Source organism: Musca autumnalis, unplaced genomic scaffold (genome assembly GCF_047663935.1).
Source record: "Musca autumnalis isolate F117 unplaced genomic scaffold, ASM4766393v1 scaffold_5, whole genome shotgun sequence".
NCBI lineage: Eukaryota > Metazoa > Arthropoda > Insecta > Diptera > Muscidae > Musca > Musca autumnalis.
In genome coordinates this window covers 70,940,576-70,968,502 of record NW_027412088.1, presented here as the reverse complement: position 1 = coordinate 70,968,502, position 27,927 = coordinate 70,940,576, and the positions used below count along the sequence as shown (strand labels likewise).

At 35.2% G+C, this 27,927-nt stretch overlaps 1 protein-coding gene across 1 annotated transcript; it reads left to right on the top strand.

The window, feature by feature from the left end:
- Positions 1 to 9,233: 9,233 nt before the first annotated feature.
- Positions 9,234 to 25,072, top strand: LOC141387186 (diacylglycerol O-acyltransferase 2-like). The gene is made up of 5 exons (XM_073956449.1): positions 9,234 to 10,200; positions 15,049 to 15,146; positions 15,429 to 15,560; positions 24,147 to 24,488; positions 24,561 to 25,072. Exons 1-5 carry the CDS (start codon positions 9,769 to 9,771, stop codon positions 24,916 to 24,918), a joined length of 1,362 nt encoding a protein of 453 aa, XP_073812550.1. The 5' UTR covers positions 9,234 to 9,768; the 3' UTR covers positions 24,919 to 25,072.
- The last annotated feature ends 2,855 nt before the right edge of the window (positions 25,073 to 27,927 follow it).

The following is a 27,927-nucleotide window of genomic DNA, read 5'->3' as shown; positions in this document are numbered from 1 at the left end:
CTCCTTATGAAACAATGTTATGACTGCAATTTCCCATCTTAAACGTATATATCTCAAAAATGGTACAACCTAAGAAAAAATAAATCAGCCAATCTTGTAGAGAATTTTCACAGCTAAAAAATTATCTTTAGTCCCATTTTGACATGACTTGCGGGTTTCAAGCAAAATCTTGAAGACTTAAGATAAAAACCTAAAAATTTGAACTGAACCTTTATATCTCAAAAATGGAAAAACCTACGAAAAGACTTAAAGGTCAATCTTGTAGAGAATTTTCACAGCTACAACATTTTCTTTAGTCCCATTCCGATTGGACTCGCGATTTCCAAGCAAAATCGTGAAAACATAAAAAACACCCAAAATTTGTGAATTTTGACCGCGATTTATTTAAAAATCCCTACAACAATTTTTTCTAGTTTTGGACATTTTCTCACCTATAAACATTGCTGTTTCAGAATTCACAAAAACGTCCCCTGTGTAAGCGTTTTGCATTAAAAGTTAGTTAGGGGCACCCTTCATGTTATTGTTTTATAAAGGGGCGATACAGTCAGTGTATTGTCTCAATTTGAACTTCTATATCTCAAAAACGGTAAAACCTACGAAAATATCAGAAAGGTTAATCTTATGGAGAATTTTCACAGCTACAACATTTCTTTTAGGACCATTTACATAGGACTCGCGGTTTCCAAGCAAAATCGTGAAAACCTAAAGAACCCCTAAAAATGTGAACTTAAATCGCGATTTATTCGAAAATCCCCCCGGCGATTTTTTTTGTTTCTTGATATTTCTCATCTATGAGCATTGTAGTTTCAGAATCTGCAAAAACTTCCCAGGTGTAAGCATCTTCCATTTAAATTTGGTTAAGGCACACCGTGTATATACATCATGGGACGATGAGTAAAAGAAGTAACTGATACCTTTATGAAAGTCGAGAGAGAATCTGCTAAACTGGGTCTGGCGGTAAACGGCGAGAAGACCAAGTTGGTTCCTATAATTTTGAGGTAGTAAAAGACTTCGTATACCGCGGCACCGCCGTAAACACAACAAACGACATCAGTTGTGAAAAAAGAAGAATCGTTTTGGCCAACAGATGCTACTTTGGTTTAAGTAAGCACACTGTGCGACCGTGACCAAAAATGGTCAAAGTCAAGTACTTCGGAATACAAATTTATTGATGAGAATATAAAGTAAACATTTCAATTTGAAGGAATTTTATTTATGGTATTGATTTTTCAAGTAGTTTTGTCCATGTGAAGGTTCAAATCCGATAATTGTTGGAAATGTGTATTTTTGTCATTATTTTACTTAAATTATAACTTGTATTATGCTCCAAAATTTTAATATTTAAAGTAATTTATCGTTCTAAAATAAATTTTTAAGATAGCTTTGGATGTAGTAAACATAAATCTATATATTTTGTTTGGGAGTAAATAGTGATCATATGGTGTTTACAGCTACCCAAGTCTGTGGTACTTAGTAAATCAATTTTGTGAACCAAATTTTAAAATTAATGGAGTGGGGAAAAAATTGTATAAAAGTGTATATCGATATTATTTACTGTTTGAGTTGTGAAAAGTGAGTACTTCAAACGTATAAAGGTTCCAGCTGCAGAAGTTTGCAGACGAACATGTTATTTCTCTTTTTCAGCGACCACCTCAGTCAGAGGATACCCCTTTTTTTGGCCACCCGACCAACATTTTGGAAGTTCATGTTAGCAAAAATTTGTTATTTAATAATGATGTAAACCTTGTTTTTGACTTTTATTGTTGACGATATTCACCATTTTTTTCTTGTTTTTAGAACACTTTCCAAAATCATAAATTGGTTTTAATATATGAATGTTCAATTCAATAAGACTGTGCAACATTTTCAAGGTAATTTTGTGCAAACAACTTCTAATGCGGTTTTTATGAAAGGGATTTGTTTTGTTAGATCGGGTTGGGATTTTATGGCCCTATCTAAACATTGTTAAATATTGACTTTTAACAAATCGGGGCTATATCTTTAAAACCAACACGAATCTTTCCATGACATCCGCAGAAAACTTGTAGATAAGAACAAAAAGAAGGTATTTGGAAAAATAATCAACACGAATAACCTCATTTATTGCCTCAAATTTTATAATATATCTAAAAATTCCGTAATTTGAATATATTTCGCAGCGTATCTCCATAACGGTCATATTTTTCATATTTGGGAAAAATATTCGCTGAAATGTAATACACAACTCTTCCTATCATATCATTGATGTAAAATGCCTCTATCGCCTTATTTCTAGCTTATTTTTCAACGACAATTTGAAAAATATATCAACAATACATTGAAATTTCAAATATGAGAATAAACTGCCTGTGTGAAAGTTGTTTGAAATATGTTTTGTAAAAAGTACGATATGAAATTCTGCCTAAACAACATGAAATAAGTGTTTTACAGTTTCAGAGTGTTCTGAAGAATTGCTGAGCATATTATTTGGAATTTTTTGCGAAAGGTTACTTGGTTAAACTCTCAATAGTTTGGCTGTAACTGACCCTAATTCCAGAAATTATGTAAACTTCTATATATTTTATCAATTTGTATGCGCTATGACTACAATATTGCTGAAGATCGCAAAGCAAAATTCTTATTAGTTTCTGAGATAGAGCCCGGTTCAATGGAAAAAAGAAGTAGTTTTAGCCCGGTATATATGATGCCATAAAATCCAAACCCGATCTAAAAACACGAAACCCAACTAGGGGTTTTGTAGTCTCAATCTGTACTTTCAGAAAATGCCCACTAGAAGTTGTTTGAATTTTCAGTGTTGCACAGTGTAATAGTCACATATATTGTTGAGCATATTATTTATCAAATTGAAGGCCGTCGTCAGTAAACTTCAGGAATAGGCTATAACTCACATCGAGATGATATAAGTACCATTCACTTCGGTAAGACCAACGTTGTTAAATGACCGAAACTTAAGAAAGAGAACGCAATCATAAAACCATAGAAATATCTTAAAATATTTAAAATAATGTTTTTTTGGCTTCGACATATTTACTTATTTATTTGTGCATATTGAAATCGGTTCAGATTTGTATGTAATATACGTTTTTTTTAATTGACAGGCAGGATTCAGGTGTTATAAAAGTGATGGGAAAAATGGTGAGACATCTTCTTTTTTATAAAGCTGCGGTGTTAGAAAATGCCTACATTTCCATGACTCAAAAAATTACATAGAGTGTTATTAGGGTTCCCACACGGGGGCCTGTTATTATAAAAGTTCTTGCGCTAAGACATGGGTTATTAGTAAACAATTTCTGACATCCAATCTTGTATTTTAAGTAGACACATTCTGGTGACAAAACTTGAATCTGTTAATAGAACAAATAAAAAAGTATCAGTCGGCTTTGACAACAGAGATATACCCTCAGCCTGTGTATATTGAAACAATTTTTTCCCAAAATACGTATGTATTTAGGTGGTTTTAAAAATTTTGTGCGTTTGGACCGACAAAAATGTTGATCAGGATTAAAGATCAAAAGTTTTGCGGAGGAGATACTAAAAGGAATGGATCGACATTGACCGTTATGGAAGTGGATCTCCAGCCACAACATATGGTGCCATGGGGAGTTTTTACACTCTTCGGGCTGTTTGCTCAAGAAGTATGGACTTGCCCCTAAAAACCTTTTACCATCGTAATTGAGGCACCGAATGCAACAAAAATCAACGTGATTCGATATCAGGTCTTAAAGTGAACTTATCCGAGATTTTGTGTGGGAGGTACCGGATGGAGTGGACAAATATAGTCCATATTTAAATCTGATCTATATCTGGTAGATATATTAGAATGTGTAAAGTATAGACCAATTCGGCCACTCCCTTCAAGAGTTACCGTACGAACAATTTTTCCGAACATTTTTGAACTTTTGTGAATTAGGTACCTGAAGGAGTGGACCGATATGGCTTATCTTCAAACTTAAACTATGTTTGGACAAAATATTACTAAGGCCAAATTTTGGACTGAATCGGCAGATCCGTTCGAGAGTTATCGTGCGCTCCAGCCAGCCAGACGACAGACAGACGGACGGACATTGCTCAATCGACTCCAAATTGTCTGAAACACATTTCGTCCAAACATACCATTATTTCGATGAGGCACATTTTGCCCGTATAAAAGTGTATATACCCTCGTTAGCATAAATGCTGAGGGTATAAAAATGGTGACTTCCAATCGTGTTTCTTTTAACAGACAATTCTGGGGCTCAAACAGGTTATTTTCATAGAGATCAATCATGGATATTTTGTTATTTCCAATTGCAGTTATTTGCATAAAGTCATTTTGTTGGCAATCCTGGAAATCATAATGAAATGTTGTTGGTCAATCGGGGATTTTATCACAAAGAATTTCTAACGCCAATAGTAATTTGGTTGACAGAGAACTAATGCTGACTAAAAAACAAATTCTGGTGTCCAATCGTCGATCTTCCCTCAGAGAAATTCTGGTTTCCTGTCGTTCATCTTGTCAAAAATGTTTAGGAGCAAGCAAAATTCAGGCAACCAGTCATGATGTCTTTTAAAAATATTTACAATGTAGGATCTGTAATCCGCAATAATAAATTTATTCTTTATGAGCAAAAATAAATACTAGTTTTAGAAGCTGTGTACAAAGAGTGGTCTTGGCAAATGTAAAATAATGCAAATTGTGGAATATGAATTGGTCGTAAAAAGCCAAAATCAAAATAACTTTTACAGTTTTACGGCATCCACACCGAGTTACCCCAAAAAAACATTTAAAAATGTACCTTTGCCAATTTACTATTTTAGCAGTCGAAATGACAGTCTTAAGAAGTGGTTCCAATTTTATTTGGTACATAAATAATTCTTAAAAGAATGATAGAAAATATGAAATTAAAAAACTCTTAAGTCCTTGGCCACACGAAAGGGTTTCCTTGAAATAATTTCATGAAACCACGGGTTCGTAGGTTGAGTTCCATACTAGAGTAATATGATGAAGTTGCTTTAGTAGGGAGCTCGATTTAAGACCACCTAAAAATTTCAATGAAACCACTATAGTGTGACCTGCGACTAAGCAATGTAAAGAATTCTTTTAGTAAAAACCCACGAACACAAATTTGCCCAATGTAAATTTTTTTGACATTTTGAGGCACAATAATCTGTTTCACCCCTTTTTCGTTTGTCTTCCCAAATTCCTATGCGTAATAGACAATACGCATCTTTTGTTTTTGTTCAAAAGATAGGCGGCAAAAAGTCCCTGGTCGCCAAATGACATTTTAGCAGAGAAAATACGGCTTGCTCTTAAACGGCTATACCTGGCAAACTTATTCAAAATAAAGCAAAGTTTTGCAAGATACCAGTTTAAAATAATATTAACGGACAGGGCTGCGATGGAACAGTTTTTCAAGTAAAATGGTTAATATATTTTTTGTACAAATTGTAACAACAATAAGGAATTGGTAATTGTTATGATATTAAAAAATGTATTAAAGAAGTTATGGAAAAATTTGAAACCGCATATTGACCCACTTTTTGCCACTGGTTGTTTTAACGCCACAAAAAGTGGTTGCAAAAATTCAAGTAACAAGTTTCATTTGGCTTTGTACTTCCAAGAATTTGGCCTGAAATGTTTTTACTGTTTGCGAGAGTAGACAGTATTTACTTCAAAACCAAGGGATTAGAATAAATCTATACACCTATATTACACCCCAAAATTCTCAGTATTTTCAAAAAAAAGGCGCGATTCCGGCAATTTTCTTATATAATTTTAAGTTTTCTCGCAAAAAATGTCGATGCTATGTAAGTTAAGCAATCATTTTTTCTTCAGCAATTTTCCAAAAATTTGAATTGGTCTTATCAAAAATCTCAAAAACCAAAAAAAATTGTTTTTCCAAATGTTGTTCCTTAGCCACAATATTGATTGTAATATGCCACAAACGTAATGTTCTGAAGACAGTAATACTGCAGCAAGTCTAAAGTTACGGCTAAACACTTCTAAACAACTTAAAACATGACATCGACTCGGGGCCCGCCCTCCGGGCCCCCCCCCCTATCTACGTCGGTGGCTAAAACCTCCAAAATACCGAAAATCGGGAGGTACAGGCCTATGGGGGCTATATGAAGGCGTGGACCTATGCAGACAAATTTCAAGGTGAAAGTATTATGCCCCTAAGGAAGACTAAATACCAAATTTCAGCAATTTCGGTGTCATAATGAGGCTAAAATCTTCAAAATATCGATAATCGGGAGGTACCGTTGTATGAGGGCTATATCAAAACGTGGACCCACACCCACAATTCTCTGTTGGAATGTTTGATACCTCTGCCGAAGACTACGAAAAAGTTAACTACAACTCTCTTTCCCATACAAAAACCCAAAATAGCATTCTCTTCTTGTGCACCATTGAGTTAAACGTATCGAGATGCAGCGATTGCGTTGGCTAGGCCATATCATAAGAATGAGCGATGATGAACCCGCTAAAAAGGCATATAAATACGGGCCGCATGGCGGTCACGCAGAATTGGCAGGCCAAGAAATAGATGGCGCAAATAAGTGGATTAAGAGATGAAAAGGCGCGGTGTTTGAGAAAGTGAAGCAATAAACAGAGAGAAATGGAGATCTTATGGAACAAGTGTTCTGTGATGGACCAGCTAAGTAAAGTAAGTTGTTTTAAACGTGTGGCACATGTTAGCCCATTACGTTTAACTGGTGTCAAATGTCACAATATGGGGAGACATGTATCCACTTGATATGGAAGTGGGAGAAATATGGATTTGCCATGCAAAGGCCAAATCAAAATTAATATGCATTTTCACAAGAGCAAAAATCCTTGCAGTTTTTCAAAGGATAATCACTTCTAATTATTTATTATCGTATCTACCTCGCTACTAGTTGTCTTCCTATTGTCATGGATACACATATCTATTATATATTTGAGTTTGGTGATAAGTGACAGACTGACTGTCTGACTCATCATCAACGCCCAGCTAAAACGGCTAAAGCTAGGAGCTTGAACTTTTACTAGTAGGTCACTGTTCGTGCAAATGTGCGAGATAAGGCCGGGTTTTGCTAAATTCGTCCTGGAACCACAAAAAATAACAATAACAAAAATCCTTATTATTCACTGTTATTACCTACTTATGTACTTAGTTGGCAACACATTTGTCAAATTAAATGCTATAATTTCTTAATACCGTAAAATATCACAAACCATTTCAAATTTTGTAGTTTACTTCTAGGCGCATTTATTTTATCGTAAACCAATATATATTGGAAAGACAATGAAGGTTGTTATTTTCCATTGCAACAGATGTCGCAGTTGGTGATAATGGTATAAACTTCATTCTGATTTACGAATGATTTATTCCTCTGTAATAATTTTGTTTTCACATAACAGGTGTCGCATAAAAGATTTTCTTTCTTTAAAATCCAGTTATACAACAAATGATTACAAACGATGAATTTGTAAAAAATTTGATTTTCAATTTCAAATTAAAACAAAAATTCTTGCAATAATGTTTGGTTTGTTGAACATATAAGATGCTGTTGAAGACAAAACAAGTAAAAAAGTATCAGTCGGCTTTGCCGACAGAGATATACCCTCAGCCTGTGTATATTGAAACAATTTTTTCCCAAAAAACGCATGTATTTAGAGAGTTTTAAAAATTTTGGGCGTTTGAACTGACAAAAATGTTGATTAGGATTAAAGATCAAAAGTTTTGCGGAGGAGATACTAAAAAGAATGGATCTCCAGGGATGTTTGCTCAAGAAGTATGGACTTGCCCCTGAAACAACTTTAACCATCGCAATTAAGGCAGCGAATGTAGGTTGCTTCAGCAAAAATCAGAGTGATTCGAAAGCAGGTCTTAAAGTGAACATGTATCCGAAATTTTGTGTGGGAGGTACCGGATGGAGTTGACAAATATAGTCCATATTTGAACCTGATCTATATCTGGTATATATATTAGGATGTGTAAAGTATGGTCCAATTCGGCCACTCTCTTCAAGAGTTATCGTACGCACAATTTTTCCGTCGGGAGTTACCCGACGGAGTGGACCGATTGAGTCCATATTAAAACCTGATCTAAGTCTGGTACACGCTCCACGATGGGCAAAGTATGGACCAAATCGGTTACTCCCTTCAAGAGTAATCGCGCGCACAAATTTTCCGAACATTTTCGAACTTTTGTGGGGGAGGTACCGGAAGGAGTGGACCGATATAGCTCATCTTCGAGCTTAAACTAAGTTTGCGCAAAATATTACGAAAGCCAAAATTTGAACCGAATCGGTTCATCCGTTCGAGAGTTATCGTGCGCTCCAGCCAGCCAGACAGACAGACAGACGGACGGACATTGCTCAATCGACTCCAAATTGTCTGTAACACATTTCGTCCAAACATACTTGGGGTCTAAAACCATTATTTCGATGAGGCACATTTTGCCCGTATGAAAGTGTATATACCCTCGTTAGCATAAATGCTGAGGGTATAATTAGGGTATTAAATTCAGAAATCGGTCAGAAATAACAAAAATAATTTCTACTAAAAAAAATAGCTTTAATGTTGAGATTTTCTTTATAATTGTGTCACTTCCGCTAACGAAGTAGCGGGCACATGCTAGTAACTATATAAATATATGCACATTTATATACTATATACAGTCCAAGCAACACTATGGCGGAAAAATAATTTACAAAACAAAACAGTTTTGCTTCTGAACTATGACACTGAGTGTGAGTCAATGATGAAAGCGAAAACACAAAATCCGGAGCGGCAAACAATTGAAATTATTGTTCCGTCAGTATTCGTTACGCCCAGAATTGTTGAAAATGATTGGGTTTATCGCATTTCAATATCATCGAAACACAACACAAAAAGCTTTCAAACAATCAATTTAACAAGAACAACATTACACTATATAGCCGGTAAATGCAGTATACAGTGTATATTAAAAAATAGGCTTGGGAGGGAATACTAGGGTAGTTCTGTTCTCTGTAGGTCGGAGAACTCAAAAAACTTTGGGCAAAAATAAATTGAATAGTTTCTAACTATTTATGAAATAAGACTCCTGGTTATTATAGGTCGTTACTTAACGATTACATATATTTTCAATACTTTTTATATACGATTAAATTATCACCCTAATATTACAACAAAATTATATTATTTAAACAAATACAAATAATACAAAAACATTGAAAACAAACATGAGTTGTAAAATTTAATGAATAACGTCATCATGCCGATCGGTGATTGCAGTTTAATTGAGGAAAAAAGTGTAAACACGAAATATTACGAAGATATTTAGAATCTAGAATTGCTCATGAGCTGATAACTGGACGATAAATAAACTAACAAACATTCTATAGAGCTCAGATAAGATTTGAAACGAACTGAATCGTGTATGGCCGGCAAATGTCTGTCTGACTAATAATAAAAATAATGCTCACTTGCTTGACGCCGTTGGTGAGAGATTTCAAAGTGTCGATGTGCGGCATTCAATTTTTTTCCAGTTGAATTTAGAATTTTAAAAAGACCAGACGGCATTGCTGTTGAAAACGATTTGACAGTAAAATAAAAACAAAAACACGCTTAATTCAGTACAACCACCCCCTGCCTAACGTTTACTTTGTGTGCAGAGTGCATTTTGAACTGAAAAAAATATATAAACAAAAATATATATAAAATTGTTTGTTATTGAAAAATAAAAATAACAACTCTATGAACAAATATTTTTAGATTTTAAATAATTTATTTGAGAAGTAGAAAAACACTACCCCATCATGACAGTGCTGGAAGAAAAACTAAAAGAATCAAATAAGAAATTAAAGGAATTCTCCGAAGAATCCAAAGAAAAAATTAAGGAAATTTCCAAGGAAATTTCAAATGAAATCAAAGAAATATCAATGGAATCCCGGGAAAAACTGATGGAAATTTCAAATGAAATTAAAGAACGATCAATGGAATCTAAGGAAAAATTAGAAAAAATGTCTATGGAATCTAAAGAGAAGTTGAAAGAAATCTCAATGGAGTCAAAAGAAAAATTAAAAGAAATTTCTAAAGAATTTAAAGAAATATCCAGTCATATGAAAATTGATTGGGCGCCAATAGATGTACCACCTCGTCGCCGTATACAAACATTGGCGGCAGCATTTTATGTTTATGTTTTTATGTTTTTGCCATTCATATCGTTGTTCTTAACGGCCTTTTTCTTGGTGAGTAAAGTTATAATTATAAAACTATAAACAAATCGGTTAAAGTCCATAAGTTTTTAATATATGTACATACGTACTACACAATTTAACTATATGTTTGTTGACATTTGACTTTGAAAGCTTTTAATATAGTAAGAGTACTATTTATAGATAGAGAAGGAAAAAACGAAATGTAAAATGTAAAGGAACCAGAATTTCAGAACTTTTCTTTGAGGTGAATTGGTGTAATTATTATAGTTACGTGTACACTTTGCTCTGTGGGATACTATATATTTGCCGTTATAATAGAATAGGTGACTGCTTCACTCGGAGACCGTGGGTCCATTGTGTTCATCCTGTGTAGACTGTTGTTGAAGATTTAAAGATGATAGAGATGTGCGGATGTTGATGCAGTATGGCGAGATGAGCATGATAGGATAGAGATAATGAGATGATGGTGAAGTGCAGGAGATGACGAGGTGATAGTACAGCGCAAATAGGATGGAGATGTAAAGTTTGATGCCAAGGTATGGATAAGAATGTGCTGGAAAAGTAGAAAGAATCTGATTAGTATTAGTTGTTAAGGACCTTTGCCAAGCCATGATAGATGTTTGGCAAAGTTGAGTAGGGCGATGGGATCTACGTTAGACAGGAAGGTCAGAGGTCATATCTACCTAGAGTTCGGTATCTCCTTGTTTGCAACAAGGGGCACCTACAAAGCAGATGTTCGACAGTCTCTATCTCACCCGCGTCTTCGTCAATGCCACTGTCGTCCCATTTTGAGATCTCACTCTGCAGTGACCTGTTATAAGTCCCACCGCGAATTCCATCCCTAACTTATCAAGTGAGAGAAGGGAAGCCGTTCTTCGACGAGAAACCACGGGCCAGATCGCCTTGGATACCCAACAACCAGATTCCAATAGTCATCTTTGATGTGCTCTCTCATTGAAGATCTCCCGAAGTTTGCCGATGTAGTGGCACATCGGTGGCCGAACGGTTTCATCAACTGATAAGTAGATAGACCTAGAGCCAGTCCTTCTGCTACCTCGTTTCCATTAATGTTGCTGTGACCCGGAAACCAACATAGTTTTACGATATCTTGTATATCCTGCAGAGCTCTCCTACAATCAAGAATAGCTCTTGAATTTATGGTCCATGACTTGAGAGCCTTGAGGGCCGCTTGACTATCTACATATATAGTTCCCGGTCCTGTAAGGCTGCCTTCGTTTCACCAATTTAGCTGCTTTCCTGATAGCAAGAATCTCCGCATGAAAAACACTACAACTATCGTAGAGCTTGTATGAGCTTTTAATTAGTGGATTCTCGCAGTAGACGCCAGCGCCAGTACCTTCTTCCATCTTGAACCCGTACGTGTATATTGCCAGACCGTCCAGAGGAGATATGCACTCAGCCCATTCGTATCTGCTTGGGAAGATGACGGTCAAGGAGTCGAACTTGAATGAGGTGGGCATATAATCGCTTACGCAACCATTGTCACCTAACTCAAGTCGACTATCAATTAGTTTTAGGACATTCGAGTGTCCAAAGTGTGAACCATACCTGACTCCCGGAATCTAAAAGCAGTTCTCGCCTCCTGCAACTGGATTAGGATATCCAAAAGTTGTAGATTTGTTCGCTCCTCTACATTTCTTTTCCATGTCAAGCGATGGTCCAGAAGAGTGCCGAGGTATTTTGTTTCCGTAGAAAGTTCCACGGCCACCCCGTTCAGGACTGGAGGCTCGAAATTGGGAATTTTGCGTTTTGCTCACGGAACTCTCTCCTATGTATAAGTTGATTATTCTACTTTTCAGCATATCATCAATCCATTCCACAAGGATGGAGGAAATACCTGTGTTGCTGAGAGCATTTTGGATTGATTCAAGCTTCACATTATTGAAAGCCCCCCTCTATATCGAGAAAGGTCGCCAGTGTGAAGCCTGAAATTTCCATATGCTTCTCAACGTGCTCCTTCGAGTACCTCCCACACAAAATTTCGGAAGGGATCAATTTAAGACCTATTCTCGAATCACTTTTGTGTTTGTTAAAGCGAGTTGTATTCGCAGCCTCCATTACGACGGTAACATTTTTTTGCAGGGGCAATCAATTTGGTCTAAACTTTGGATCTCCTAATATTTTGTCCAAATTTATTTGAACTTCTAAAATGGTCCATATCGTTCCTCTCGTTAGGGTATCTCCCCCACAAAAGTTCAACATTTGTGTCTGCGTGCAGTTTAGGGTCTGTTCGAAGATCCCTTCGAAGTGTATACCGATGCTGTTCATTGTGGTCCTGTTTAGAGCGATATTATGTTTTCCGTGGACAAGTACATGCTTCCTGGCGTGCTGGTCCAAAAGTTACACGATGACACATTGAAATGACTAGTGGGCGTGATATCTATCGAAAGAATATGACTCCCAAAATAAGATCCACTTCCATAATGGACTATGTCGGTCCATTCCTTCAAGTACCTCCTTCGCAACACTTTTGAACTTTAATCCTAATGCACATTTTTGTCGGCAAGTTGAAATGTCCAAAAAGGCCACAAAATTCGGAAAAAGACCCTAAAAACATTCGATCTGTCCCTAGATGAAAGTTTCAATTCACATAGGCTGAGGGTATATCTCTGTCGGCAAAGCCAACTGATACTTTTTTTACCTTATCTTGGCTGGGCTGTAAGCACGTCGTCATCTTCGATAGTATAGAAAATAGTATAGGATACCGACAGTTTGAAAAAATTTTCTTTCCGTAATCTGAGCACACTATCAGTATCTGTTACCAGATTACATAGTTTAACATTTCAGTCTTTGATAGAATTATCGAACTTAATGCATTTGTTGTATGAAACAGATTATGTTTGCATTGCTGTTGGCCTTACTAGTCCCTGTATCAGATCTGAGGCCATATCAATAGCCCGCCAGTTAGTGTTGGTTCTGTTGTGGGAGCATCACGAGTATATGTTGCATTACATAGAATCATCAAACTACAAGAAATTTAAAAATTCAAGTTGTCATTGGAGAGTATTTATCTCAGTGGGAGGTTGTCCCATTTGCGACAAGAGTTTTATAAGTCTTGCATAATTTGGAGATTCATCATTTTGCCACTTCAAGCATTTGAGATTCTTTGGGTGGTCAGTCAGAGCTGTAGATCATTCAGCTCGAAACAATAGAAATGAATGAACAGATTTTGCACTACCTGTTCCGGATTTCAGGCATCAGAATACAAGTAAGACGAGCTAGAATGCACTAGAGTTCCAACGTGCATTGCAGATGTTCGGGATCTGCTTAAACCTATCTACAATGTGATACAAGACACGAGTGAGGTGGAAGAGAAGCTTTATGTCGTCTTTCTAGCAGCCTGTTTTCTTAATGCCAGTTTTACCATTCATGAAGACTGTTTTCAATTGAGTATAGTTTCTCATCAAATCCTGCACAAATAAGTATTCGATATTTGATGATTTACCCGACCCAACGCGAAGAATGCGATCATGATCTTTCTTTTCGAACTGTTGCTTCAATCGAACTACAATGCCTGTATTTTTGCCGGTATTCGCGCATGTTGTATGGACAACATTCATTACAATTGATCCCAACAAGTTGAACACGTCGAACACATTCTGTAGTCCTTCTGCGATTTGCTGAACTTTCCAATCTTTCAATTCGAGCGCAGCCTAGCTAATTTCTATTGATTCATTATTGAGAATCGGGGTCTGATATTCGAAACACTCAAGGTGTTTGTCGTCGACGTATACGCTCCACTTCTCCAGATAAAGCGTGCTTATCAAGTACTCCTTCACCCGAGCAAGTTCCGTGCATATAGTCTCGTGGATTTCTGACCGACACGGGCTCATATAGGGATTAGAGCAACTTCTGTCATACACGGAGGAAAAAAGGACTCTCTAACATACATATGTCCCAAACATATTTTGCAGCAACCCTATATTTGCAATCAGTCCCAAACATAACATATGTTTGGGTCCTGCAAACAATTTTATGTTTGGGTGCAATCAAATATTTGTTTTGGTGCAAACTAATTTATGTTTGGGTGCAAACAAATATTTTTTTAGATATAACATAAATACAAACCCAAAAGCCACAAAAAACAAACACATGCACCAGTGGGCGCTTACTGAGAGCAAGGGAGCGTAAATTTCAATCTAAAACAATTTTAAATGCCTGCTCACTTGCTCTCGTTAAGCGCTTACTGGCTATCTCTAACATATAAACACATTTATAAATGGTGGCGGTTTATTGAAATGTATAGAAATACAAAACACAAAAGCAACAACAGACACATAGGCACATAAAAATTCCAAAGAAATACATAACAGACTTTATTAAAAGAAAAACGGAATGAAATAATTTATAAAAAGTCACACTTTTAAAAAGAAAAAAATATATATAGAAACATCGTAGAACGCTTCTTCTTAGTTTTGAAGTAAAATACATTCTCCTCAAAGTTAAAATCATCAGCGGGAAATCGACATCTGGAATCAAATAATTATATAAAATAAGAAATTTTAATTAATTTAATAAATTTAAACCAATTTTAAAAAGCATTCAGCAGCCGCGAGTGCCCTTTTAGATAATATCATCATCATCAGATTCATCTGAATTGACTTTGACCCATGGTTTTTGTGATACCATAAATATACAAGTTGTGTAATACGGGAGAATTTCCAGTTTTCTTTTGTTTACCTTTTGTTTGCTTAATCAGATTAATTGGAAAGTGTGTTTTTACTCCCGGGAAATGAAGTTTATAACGAAAAATAGAAGAAATGGAAAAAAGTCCAACATTTCTTTTCTCTCACGGAGGTTCCCGGATAATCGATTCACGGATAATCGAGATTCAACTGTATATATTTTTTATTTCAGCTCTATTTGAATTATTTGGGACGTGCTTTATTGTTGGTCTACTTGACATATATTTATTTTGATCATACAAAACGGGCATCGGCCTTGGATGGCAATGGGTAAGTAGTTTTTGTTGCTTAATAAGAATGATACATACATACATACGAGTATATGTACATACACACATTAGAGTTAATGTAATCTGTTTAATAAGAACTAATACATTGAAAATACTACATATTAAGAGATTAATTATTACTCAAAAAATGTGTGTTTAATAAAATGTTTTCGACTCAATTAAATATATACTTCCAAAATAAATTCTTCGTATTTTTTTTATTAAAGAAATTCCATGTAGATGAATTCATTTGCCTTATTTTTATCTTAATTTCTTTCAACAGATGGAAGTTTTTACGTAATAATTTTATGGCCCATCACTTGCGTGATTATTTCCCAATTGAATTGATTAAAACCGCAGAATTGACACCAGATCGTAATTATTTAGTGGTCAGTTTTCCACATGGCATTATTGGGTAAGTTTTTCATGAAAACAAACCTTGAAAATACTTTAAATGATTGTTTGACATACGAAGAAAAACAGGTTTATTGCAATGTCCAAAGTTTTGCAAATTCTTGCTGTTTAATATCTAGATATCAGTCTTGTTGACTTGTTTTGGTACATATGTACATATGTACGTATGTATATTGATGGTAAATTTCCAGATAAACGATAAATGTTATCGTTTAAATACTAACAGTTTCATATCATAGGGATTGTTTGTATGACGGCATCGTAATGCAACTGTTATCACGCTCCCCTTTCTTCCAGAAGTTTGTGGTAGTTAGCTTAAATTTCATTAATACTACAGTTTCGCAAGAGGTCTTCAATAGTGCTCCATTACTATCCTCATCCCTCCCTTTGGATCCCGCATTTATCCAGCAAAATAAATGTGAATTACTTTTTGATGAAGTAATACTTTAATAGATTCTTCTTAAACCAGTCTACAGAGAGTCATGACAGATACAGTTTGTTTTCAATATCTTGACATCCATATAATCGAATTTTTTATACACTCAGCATTTGTATACCCTCCGCCATAATACGGAGGTTATAATTAAATTTGTCCAATATATAAGATAGAGCCTTATATTTTGGTATAGAAGTTTCTATTATTTGATATAGCCTTCATAGAACGGTACATCCCTATTTTGTAAGTTGTGGCCTCAATATCCCACGGTAATGACTAAAATTTAGTATTTAGTCTTCTTTATAGCTACAAAACTTTCTCCTAGAAATTTGTCAGTATAGGTCCATGTGTTGATATAGCGCCAATAGAAAGGTTCCTCCCGATTTTCGGTAATTTGAAGGTTTTAGTCACATTTTCTCGCCAAATGTCTGAAATTTCGTATTTTGTCTTCGTTGAAGCTACAATACTTTCTCCCAAAAGTTTGTCTGTATAAGCTCCATGTTTTGTTATAGACCCCATAGAACGGTACCGGCCGTTGTTCGGTATAGCCCCATTATCCGACCGAAATGACTGAAATGTGATATTTAATATTCGATATGGATACACGTTTCAAAATAGCCTCAATAGAAGAGGTATTGCATATTCTCAGTTTTAACGGATTAGTATTAGTATATTGTAGGGACACTAACTTGGTATTTCGGATTCTCCATGCGTAGAAAAGCTCGATAAAGAAAATTGTCAATATTGGTTCATATTTTGGAATATTCGAAATATGAAAGTCACTGTAAGCAGATATATAACTGAAAACAAAGACAAACGACATAACCAAAATGACATAACATTATGTTTCTGACTAATTTTATCATTATATCATTACATATGTATCATTTTATATAACACTGTGCAACAAAATTCAATTTTTTTTTTTTTCAAAATGATGGGAAAAACCTATTACATTATAAAAGTAGAGCTAAAAATATAAGACGTATATCGGTGTTTTTAAAGTTTACGTCGGAAAGTGACCAAAATAGGCGTGGCAAGTTCCGCCCATTTTAAAATTTTTCGAAATATTCGAGTTTAGATATCATGGAATTCTTGCATTTCAGGTATATAGTGTCTTTGGCAACTTTACTTAGGAAGGTGTGGAAAATATTTTTGTTAAAAATAGGATAAGCCATTGGTTACTGATATTGCCTGCGAAAATATATTAGAGGTCTACGGCTATGGTCCAGTGAAAATATAGGTGTCATATGGGCTCTCACATGCACAATTTGGTGTGGTCCAAAAAAACTATAATGATGGGACTCACTCCTACTTTGGTGGCATTTACGGAATTAACCCTAGCAATTCACATAAATAGCTGTATCATGAATGACCATAACGAACCCAGTTAGGATATAGTCATTTATGTCAATTTCTAAGTTTTATTCCGTAAATGCCACCAAAGTAGGAGTGAGTCCCATCATTGTAGTTTTTTTTGATCACACCAAATTGTGCATGTGAGAGTCCATATGACACCTACATATATTTTCACTGGACCATAGCCGTTGACCTCTAATGTATTTTCTCCTACAATATAAGTAACCAATAGATTAACCTAGCTTCGGAATTTAAGTTGAAAGTATTAAAAATACGCAATTTTGGCAGGTCCTATCTGGGTTTTTTTATATTTTTCAAATATATGGTTCGGCCCCACAATAAAATCGTTTATAAGAGATAGGGATCTTGCATACTCTAGATGGAAGCGCTTCAAAACTCCTGAGCTTCACGAAGAGTATCGGCTAGCAAGAAGAATTGTTAATAAACACATTGCCGCTGCAAAAACTCAATATTATTTTAACAAGTTTAATGTTGCCACAGACTCCAAAAAAAAAGGAAAATTTTACGAGACATAGGTTATGGAAAATCCAAGTCGTCTGACTCCTATATTGGGGACCTAGATGAGCTAAACAAAACCTTTGTCAACATACCTTCTACACAAACTGATCCCCTCTTTTACGCACCCAATACTGGGACTGCAGATAATGTGGAAAACGATGGATGCTTCGAGTTTAGATGTGTTACCCAGACGGAAGTATATAGCAGTTTTTCCCAAGTAAAATCGAACGCAATTGGTCTAGATGGTATTGATCCTAAATTCATAAGAATTCTTCTTCCTTACCTCTTACCATTTTTTACTCATCTTTTTAACACAATCTTGAGCTCAAGTGTATATCCGACCATATGGAAACACTCTAAAATAATTCCGATTCCCAAGTCTAGCAATGAGTACCGCCCAATATCAATTCTGTGTTACCTCTCCAAAGTGTTTGAGAAACTGTTACATATGCAAATGACTAAATATCTCTTTCGTGAGTCTCTTCTGTCTGACAGGCAATCTGGTTTTCGTGCAGGCCACAGTTGCATTACGGCACTAATCGAAGTATCAGAATCCATAAGAAGGGACATAGATGATAGCAAAGACAGCTTCCTCATTTTATTGGATCACTCGAAAGCCTTCGACTCCGTGGATCATTCAAACCTCTGCATGAAATTGAGGCGTTTTTTAACTTTTCGCACACAGCTACCAAATTAATTATGTCTTATCTTAGCAAAAGGCTTCAATCAGTATGCGTGGGAAACTCGAAATCGAATCCACTGTTAGTCTCGAAAGGAGTTCCACAAGGCTCAATTATTGGTCCGCTACTTTTCTCGCTCTATGCCAACGATCTCCCTAATCAATTGATACATAGCCAAGTTATGATGTATGCAGATGACGTACAGATCCTTTTAAGTGCACCAGTCAACAATATTTCCGAACACGTTGACAAACTCAATGGCGATCTTACACGTGTGTATAATTGGGCTACTGCAAATGGATTGTTACTTAACCCTGATAAATCTAAATGCTTAATTATACACAAAAACAGAAATTTTAAACTACAAAATGTCAGTATATATATTAATCATAAAACCATTGATATAGTCTCCTGTGTTAAGAACTTGGGTGTGGTTTTCAACAGTTCCCTGAGTTGGACAGATCACGTGAATGCTGCTGTGGGAAAAACGTATGCCAAGTTGCGTGCCCTTTGGATAACCCATTCATTTACCCCAAAAAGCATTCGCATTCTACTAGCAAAAACTGTACTAGTCCCTGGACTTATTTATGGGTGTGAGCTGTTCGCTAATTGTGATTCTGTGAGTCTGCGGAAACTTAATGTTGTTTTCAATAATATTGTGCGATATGTCTATGGCGTAAAAAGAACTCTGAGCATCTCACACCTTACTAACTCCCTAAACGGAGTTAGTTTTAGCAGACTAATGAGTATAAGGTCCTTAATAATGTTACACAAAATTATAGTCAAACAAAACCCTAAATATCTTTTTGATAAACTTAAATTTGCACAGTCTGGTAGAGGTCGGAAGTTAACTCCCTTTAGGCGACGGTGCCTTGTTTCGGAACGACAATTCTATATTTCAACTCCTCGTCTTTTACCAAATAAAACACAACTCATCAGCAACGCTTCTATCTTCAAGAAAAGGCTGTTCAGTTTTTTCAATACAACTGAATAAAAATTTTTTGATACCGTCAAAGTAACGATTTTATCTTTTTTACATATATATATATATATATATATATATATATATATATATATATATATATATATATATATATTGTTTTATATTTTTGTTTAAATTTATATCAATATCATTTAAACTTTTGTATATTTTTAACAAGCGCAATTGTAATTATAACTTTACTTAAATTAAATTATAACTTTACTTAATTGGATATTGTTCTGTACCTACAAATCTGCACATTAAATATAAGATTTTAATCTTGTCGTGTAGATAAATAAATAAATAAATAAATATATTCACCACAAATATTTTTTTTAATTTTATCCTAATATATATACATTTGTAATCTAATTTTTTAAGGAAATGGTATACATAGATATATGGTTTATTTTGAAACTCATAGTGAAATTTTGTGTAGAATTTTTCATCCTTTGACACTTTTCACCTATAACCAAGTTTTATATTTCTTCCATGTATCAACTAGAAAAAAGAAGGAAAAAATTTTCATTAAAAAAAAATTGAGAAATATTTTCATGTTTTTTCAGCAAAATTGATACTGAATTTTCATGCTATAGAATGTAAATAGACGTTTTATTTCTTTGGTGACTTATGGTGAAATTTGACGAAGAATATTTTTGTCTCTGACATCATCTCTCTAAAATTATGTTTTGTGGGACAATTTTGAATAAACTAAGATAAAGTCCGACCTTAACCCTAAAACGTGTTTTTCATTTTTAGAGATTCCTGGCGATTAGACAAGCGTTACAGATTTGGTGTATTCTAAGACCTATAGTAAAATTTTATGGCGAACAATTTTGTAGAATATTTGGATTTGATACGATCACATTTTTAATAAGTTTTTGAAAGATTTTCGAAAAAAGGACAAAACAGACCCCTTTGATGAACCGCATGAGGGTTAAAATTTTTAACAAAAATATTTCCCACACCCTCCTAAGTAAAGTTGCCAAAGGCACTATATACCTGAAATGTAAGGATTCCAAGATATCTAAACTCGAATATTTCGCCTATTTTGGTTACTTTCCGACGTAAACTTTAAAAACGCCGATACACGTGTCTCATATTTTTAGCTCTACTTTCATAATCTACTCGATTTTCCTTGTCATTTTTTGTTGTCGCACAGTGTAATATATATTTTTATTCCATACTAGCGGACCCGGCGAACTTCGTCTCGCTATTAAGGAATAACATTTCATACAAAAACTCAATTTTCGATTTTTCCAATTTTCCTACTTTTCCAGAGGGATTTTCCAAAATTTTCTTCCGTAAAGACCTTCTCCTCGAAAATGCGAATAACTGACAAAAAAGTTTACAGAAATCGGCCTAGCCGTTCTCATTTTGTGAATTACTATACATTTTTTACACCATTTTTATATATATAGAATTCCATATTTAAATGGAATAAAATTGTTTAAGTGTCATTCATTCCTGCAACAGGAAATAATTTTTTGAGAATTTTGTTTTTCATTTCATAGTAATCTTCACAAAAATATAATTGGATTGCGCGGAAGGTTTTTCAATATTTCTATGAAATAAAGTCAGTGTTGATCATTAGTATGAAAAAGTTCATTCATTTCTGCTACCGGAAATCATTTTTCTGGTGCGCACGATAACTCTCGAACGGGTCAATCGATACGAACCAAATTTTAGGTATCGTAATATTTTCGGTTACCTCCCATCCTTCGGCTACCTCCCCAATAAAGTGTAGTTTAAGAGCTCCTCTCGGATCGCTTTTGAAATTTGTTTCAGTAAGTTGTCCTTGCGGCTCCCTTTACGACCGTAAATTTTTTTCTTGCGCAAGTCTATACTTTCTGAGATATTGGCCTAAAAGCTCCAGACCTGACCCTGATGGCACCAACCAAAATGGCAAATCAGCAAGATAGGGTTGGGTAATCTAGTTCCTAGTTCATTGTACTAGTTCCAAAACGTATGAGTAACATCATGAAATATAACGTGTGATATTAAGTATACGCAATTTGTTCAATGAAAAAAATGTGGGCCATTGGAACTACCAAATGAACTAGATAGTTCCATATACATAGTTCCATTGGCACAACTCTACAGCAAGATAATTCTCGCAGGGAGTTTATGAATGGTGCAGACTTTCCACATCATATTATTTCATCCAGTCATGTATCAGGTTGGAATATGGACTATATTGGTCCACTCCTTCGGATACCTCCCACACAAAATTCGGATAAAGTGATCTTTATGAGCTCCTCTCGCATCCTTTTTTCAATAGGTAGTTATAGCGGCCTTATTTACAACTGTAAATTTTTTCCGGAGTAAGTTAATACTTCCTGAGATAATGGCCCAAGCTCAAAAACGCTGCCGGCTCATACTAAAATTACTATTGTGCAAGATAACTCCAAAACTTTTTCAAAAATTTCTTCCAAACTTAGTTTAACGTAATTTTATATTTCGAGTCCTTTATGAAGAAATTTGGTTACTAAAAATGTTTGGATTTGGTATAGCCCCACATTACGGTACCTACAGATTATAAAGCAAACTCGTGATACAAAATCAATATATTTTATACACAGAAAAAATAATTACTGCATTTCAGGAATAGTGTTCATAAAGTCTTGCCAAAGTTCAAATTTCTGTATTTCATGAACGCCTTTCATAAAGCAAGAAAAAAAATACAGGCTTTTTCTGAGGGATTGAAAAAAAAAATTTTGGCGAGTTGTTGTTTTTGTTATTATTGACTAACAACAACCAACCAAACCAGACACACATTTTGCTGCTTTTTATTAATTAACGCTTTTATTTTGTATTATTGTAACTTACCATTTCTTCTAATGATTTTCACTGTAGTTGTTATCGTCTTGTGAACATAGCAGAACAATACGAACCATATGTTCATACATGTTGAGTCTATCTATTAAAGAAATGAAGAATTTGTAGTTGCGAACTATACAGCCAAACACTTTGTTTTTTCAACACCAAACGCACTATAGTTGTTTGGTTTGTCAGTTAACTAACAACAAAATTGTTGCGACCACTGTAGGTAGTTTAGGTATGTTGTTGTGGTGTGGTTTGTTGATATATTCTCAATGAGATGGTGAGACGACCAGACCAATTACAAGATAACGAGAACAAAGTTGAGAGCATTTACCAAACAAGTGAGGAAATATGAGAGCAAATATTGGAAAATAGGGAAAAATAGGAAAGTGATTTTGCTTCTCATGAAAATCTTACATATTTTTGAAAAAATAGTGGCTTTCGGATGGAAATAAGAAACTGCACATGTATCTTATGTAAGGTACCTGTACAGTATGAAAAAACTACTACACGAACGAAAATATGTAAAAATTCTTGAAATATTATTGTGATTGGTTTGATGTTGTTGTTGTTGTTTTGTTTTTGGTCAGGGCTGAGGGTATATCTCCGTCAGCACAGATGACTGATACTATCTTACTTGTTGTCCAGGAAAATCGATTTCTGAACCTTTGTGCAACGGGAGCGTCGAATTCACAACGGGAGCGTCGAATACACAACTCGCGTCGGGCACACAGTCTCTGTGCCACCGTACTCATTACTTAGTAATGAGTAAAGTAAGTAGTTTTGCCTTGTAAATTTCTTAAGAAATACATCTTTATTTTGTGCACGTGTAATGTGTTATTCGAGCCATGAGCCAATTAATTTTTGGTCACCCTTTCTTTTTCCTTTTCTAGACTATATATTTATACAACAAATTATAACTGTGGATCGTACATTTCAGTCCATATATTATTCTATCGTAAGAACAAACCACACGTCCGTTGTTTAACAATGGCTCATAACTCAACCACAAATTCTCTCCTATCTACGCTGTGGATATACTTTAACAAATGATTCATTCATTCTCCAAATTCGACATGGATTATTTATTTTAGTTTGCATTCAGTGTTTTGTGGAAAGGTCAGGTTCAAAAAGTTAATTAAACAGTATTTAACAACTACAATTTGAATATGTAGTTCATTGTTGTTGTTGTTGCGTTCCTATTTTTGGAACGTTGGTTCAATGTTTTCAATCAGTTGAAAAATTTTGTTCTATATTTGTAATGCAAACTTAACATAGAAACATAATCTAGAAAATATAAAAATGTGTGTTTTTTTTTTAAATAATCTTATCTAAGTCCAATGTTATAAATACTACAATGAACTTGTTTTGACATTGAAATTTAATCAATCACCTATATCACCTGGTCAGCACACATATTTTTGGGGAAAATCAGCACTCAGAGACTCGTGTTGCATTTATATTTCTAGTATTTTCTTGAAAACCCAAAACAACTTTGGATCTTTAGACCATAGCAATGCACCATGTAAATCCCACTTTGGTAAGGTGGCACAGAAGTTAAATTCGGTTATTGCTCTTCTCTTGCAGGGATTCCGACAAAAAGGAAGAAAACAATCAAATATGATTCGCTATGTAAATATACATACATAAATATATGTGTTTTTGGCGGAACTGAAATATTTTTTTAATTGAAGCAATAGATTATGAAAGCAAGAACAGATACTAGCTTGTCTTACTGTATCTGTCACCTTCTTTATTCATAATTCGTCCACTTGTATTTTCTTTCAGAACTGGTGTTACCAACAACATGGGCAACAACATTGGAAAATGGTTGAAATTATATCCAGGTATTCGGCCGAAAATTGCCACCCTAGACATGCATTTCCGTATACCATTTTTGCGTGAAGTAGTACGTCTTTGGGGTTTGGTATCCTGCTCCAAACAATCTCTTATGTATTATCTCAACAAATCCAATGACCCCAAACATCCCGACAATCGTGATGGTTTCACCTCAAATGCTGTGGCTTTATTGGTGGGTGGTGCTGAAGAATCCTTGGAATCACATCCAGGACGCTATGTTTTGGTATTGAAGGAACGTAAAGGATTTGTCAAAATTGCCATACGTTCAGGGTAAGTTTAAGGAACCAAAATTGATCATTTGTATAAAACTCTATGATAATATTTTCTGTTTCCCTTTGACAGAACACCCATTGTTCCCTCTTTCTCATTCGGCGAAGTTGATATATTCGATCAAGTTGCCAATCCTCCCGATTCTATGCTGCGTAAATTCCAAACATTTGTCAAACATTTGACCGGTGTATCACCTTTAATTGTTTTGGGTCGTGGTCTTTTCCAATATACATTCGGTCTTTTGCCACATCGCCGACATATTGTGCAAGTGGTTGGCGCTCCCATTGAAGTCAAGAAAATGGACGAACCTGACACAAAATATGTCAATGAAATCCATCAGAAAGTAATCGATAGTCTGTATGAAATGTTTGAAAAATACAAATACCAATATATACAAAATGCTGAAGAAACTAAATTAGTTATTAGATAAGTCGATCTCTTATATGTATGTATGTCTTGCCTAATTTATTTATTTGTATGTAAGTTGTTTTATTATTCGATTCCTAAGAAAATATATAAAAAAATGTAAAACTGCATAGTAAGGCACAAATTGTAAATAAAGTCTGTTATTTTGATATGAAAAATACGAACCTTTTTGTTAAGTTTTCTAAAAGACAAACTCAATTTGGAACATATCTCAAGGAAAGAAGGAATCGAGTCGTAACGGATTTTTGTGTGAATCACATCCAAACAAAAAATGTACATAATTAAGTACCATATAGTACTTTTCGTACACATTAGTGTACTATTATCTGCATATGCCAATCCTACACTTCAACAGTAATCTTCATTCCAAATTTCAGGATTCCAGCGCTATCCATGCACCTAAATCCATCTCCACCCTACACTCCAACAATAATCCTAATTCCAAATTTCAAGATTCCAGCTCTATTCATTGTTACTCCAAATCCAAATTGTACCAAACTTAGAACCATTTTGTACTTTTCGAATGAATGAGTACTTACCCAGCAAAAAGTTTGCTTCAAAAGATGCAGTTAAATAATATTGTTACGGAATCAGGTTTAACTAATCTCCGTGTAGACGTTGTTTTATTCCCCAGTACGATTTGTACCAAATAAAACAGGGTTCGTTTTAGATTTCGTTTCTACAATGCTTTATTTACTTTATTGCACTTATTCGGAACCGACTTTAATTACTAGGCACACAGCTTGTCTCTAGTTAGCACGCAGTTATTCTTTAACCGATATGTTCAGTTCAACGCTTAAAACACAACTAACTCAATGTTGCCGTTCCTATCGCTATTTATACCCAAAATCTCCTTGGTCTAGAATTATCTAGAAAATCTGGCAACACCTCGAATCTGTGCAGCGAACACACAGACGCACATTCGCACTAAGGCCGTCATCAGACCATCTGCTTTTTCACATGTATGACATCAGCTGTTCTGTATATTAGTATACCCAAAGTGACAACATACATGTGAAAAAGCAGATGGTCTGATGGCCGCCTAAGCGAACAACCATACTCACATACATACAAGTGGACAAACACAGTAATGACGTAATTACAAAAACAAACAAATGCAAGAAATAAAGAAGCAACAAACCAAACGATAATTACATGATTATGGCAAAACAAAATAAAAGCGCATTAATGAAAGGTAAAGAACTAGAATGATGAAGAGAGTTCTACATGGTAGTTGTTGTTGCTTAAATAAAGTAACTGCGTAATACGAACTTTACGTTACAATTCAAATTTTTAAATTAACTGAAATTAAACTAAATTAACTTAAACCTATCAGTTACATTCGTAACAATATGTACAAGAGATATGGAAGAGCATCAAAAAATGAATATGCACTCATGATTTTTACAAGAGCGTGACTACTGAAAATTGCACTCCATTAGCTAACCATTAACTAACCATTTGACATTACATTTTAATTTTACCTTTGGAATAGCATTTTAACTAACCCTTTAGGGTAGAATAGGATGCAGTCAAATTTGCATCCAAAGCACGTGTTTTGATGCAGTGTTTTAGATGGAGTTTAAAGGCACTCTTTAGAATGTGTTTTTATGCAGTTCAAAAATTCAAGCCATGCCAAAACATCTCAGAATAAATAAAAAGAATTTATTATTTGTGTAAAACAAAAATATTACGAACTTTTCTGTTTTTGAAAAATGGATGCCGGTGCTTGTAGGGTTGTACAAACTGACTTATGTACTTGTAGGGTCCTCTGGCAACAGCTAATAAAGTGTAACGAACGAAGTGCCTTTTTCACGACTCCGTTTGTACTGCAACCGGATGCAGTTAAAATGTGAGAAATGGAGTTCATTCGTTGAATCGCATCCGAGTGCGCATAAAATGTGGGGGATGGAGTGCCCTTTTCACGACTCCGTTAGAACTGCATCAAAATATGCCGTGGAAGAACTAGTCTACATTGCATTACTTACAATTAATTTTGCTGGGTACTTACCTACTTAGCTGGCCCATTACATATCATTTGGTCCATAAGCCGAACTAAGAAAATTCTGTCTGTTTGTTGCTTCGCTTTCTGGAATACTGCGCCTTTGCATCTCGTCATCCACTTGTTTGCTCCATCGAAACCTGCCAATTCGTTTCCATTGCCCGCAGAAGACTTCAGGTTATTTGTTACCAATAGAAGACCTTAATATGCCTTTTGTTGCCTATAGAAGACGTCAAGAAGTCTCCTGTTGACTCTAGGAGACTTCAAGAGGCCTTATGTTGAATATAGAAGACGTCAAAATGACTTCTCTTGCCTATAGCAGACCTCAAGAGTTCTTCTGTGGCATATGTAAGACTTCATGAGGTCTGATGTTGTCTATAAAAGGCCTTAAGAAGTATTCTGTTGACTCTTGAAGACCTCATGAGGTCTCCTGTTGACTCTAGGAGACCATAAAAGGCTTTTGCTGCCTGTAGAAGACCTCAAGAGGTTTTCTGTTGCCAATAGAAGACCTCAAGATGTTTCTTGTTGAATCTTGGAGACCTAGAGAGGTCTTCTGTTGCCTATAGAAGACTTTTAGAGGTTTTCTCTTGCCTATAGTAGACCGGAAGAGGTTTTCTGTTGCCTACAAAAGACCTCAAGAGGTGTTCTGTTGCCAAACGAAGACCTCAAGAGGTCTTGGGTTGCCTATGGAAGACTTCAAGAGTTATTCTGAAAACTTAAGAGGTCTTCTGTTGTCTATAGAAGAGGTCCTCTGCATAGAAGGCCTTAAGGTGTCTTCTGTTGCCTATAGAATACATCAATATGTTGCTAATAAAAGACCTCAAGAGGTCTTGGTTTGCCTATAGAAGACTTCAAGATTTCATCTTCAAGAAGCTTTTTGTTGCCTATCGTAGACCTTAAGAGGTCTTCAGTTGCCTATAGAAGACCTTAAGAAGTTTTCTATTGCCTATATAAGACGTCAAGAGGTTTTCTGTTGCTTATAGAATACCTCAAGAGGTTCTTTGCTGTCTA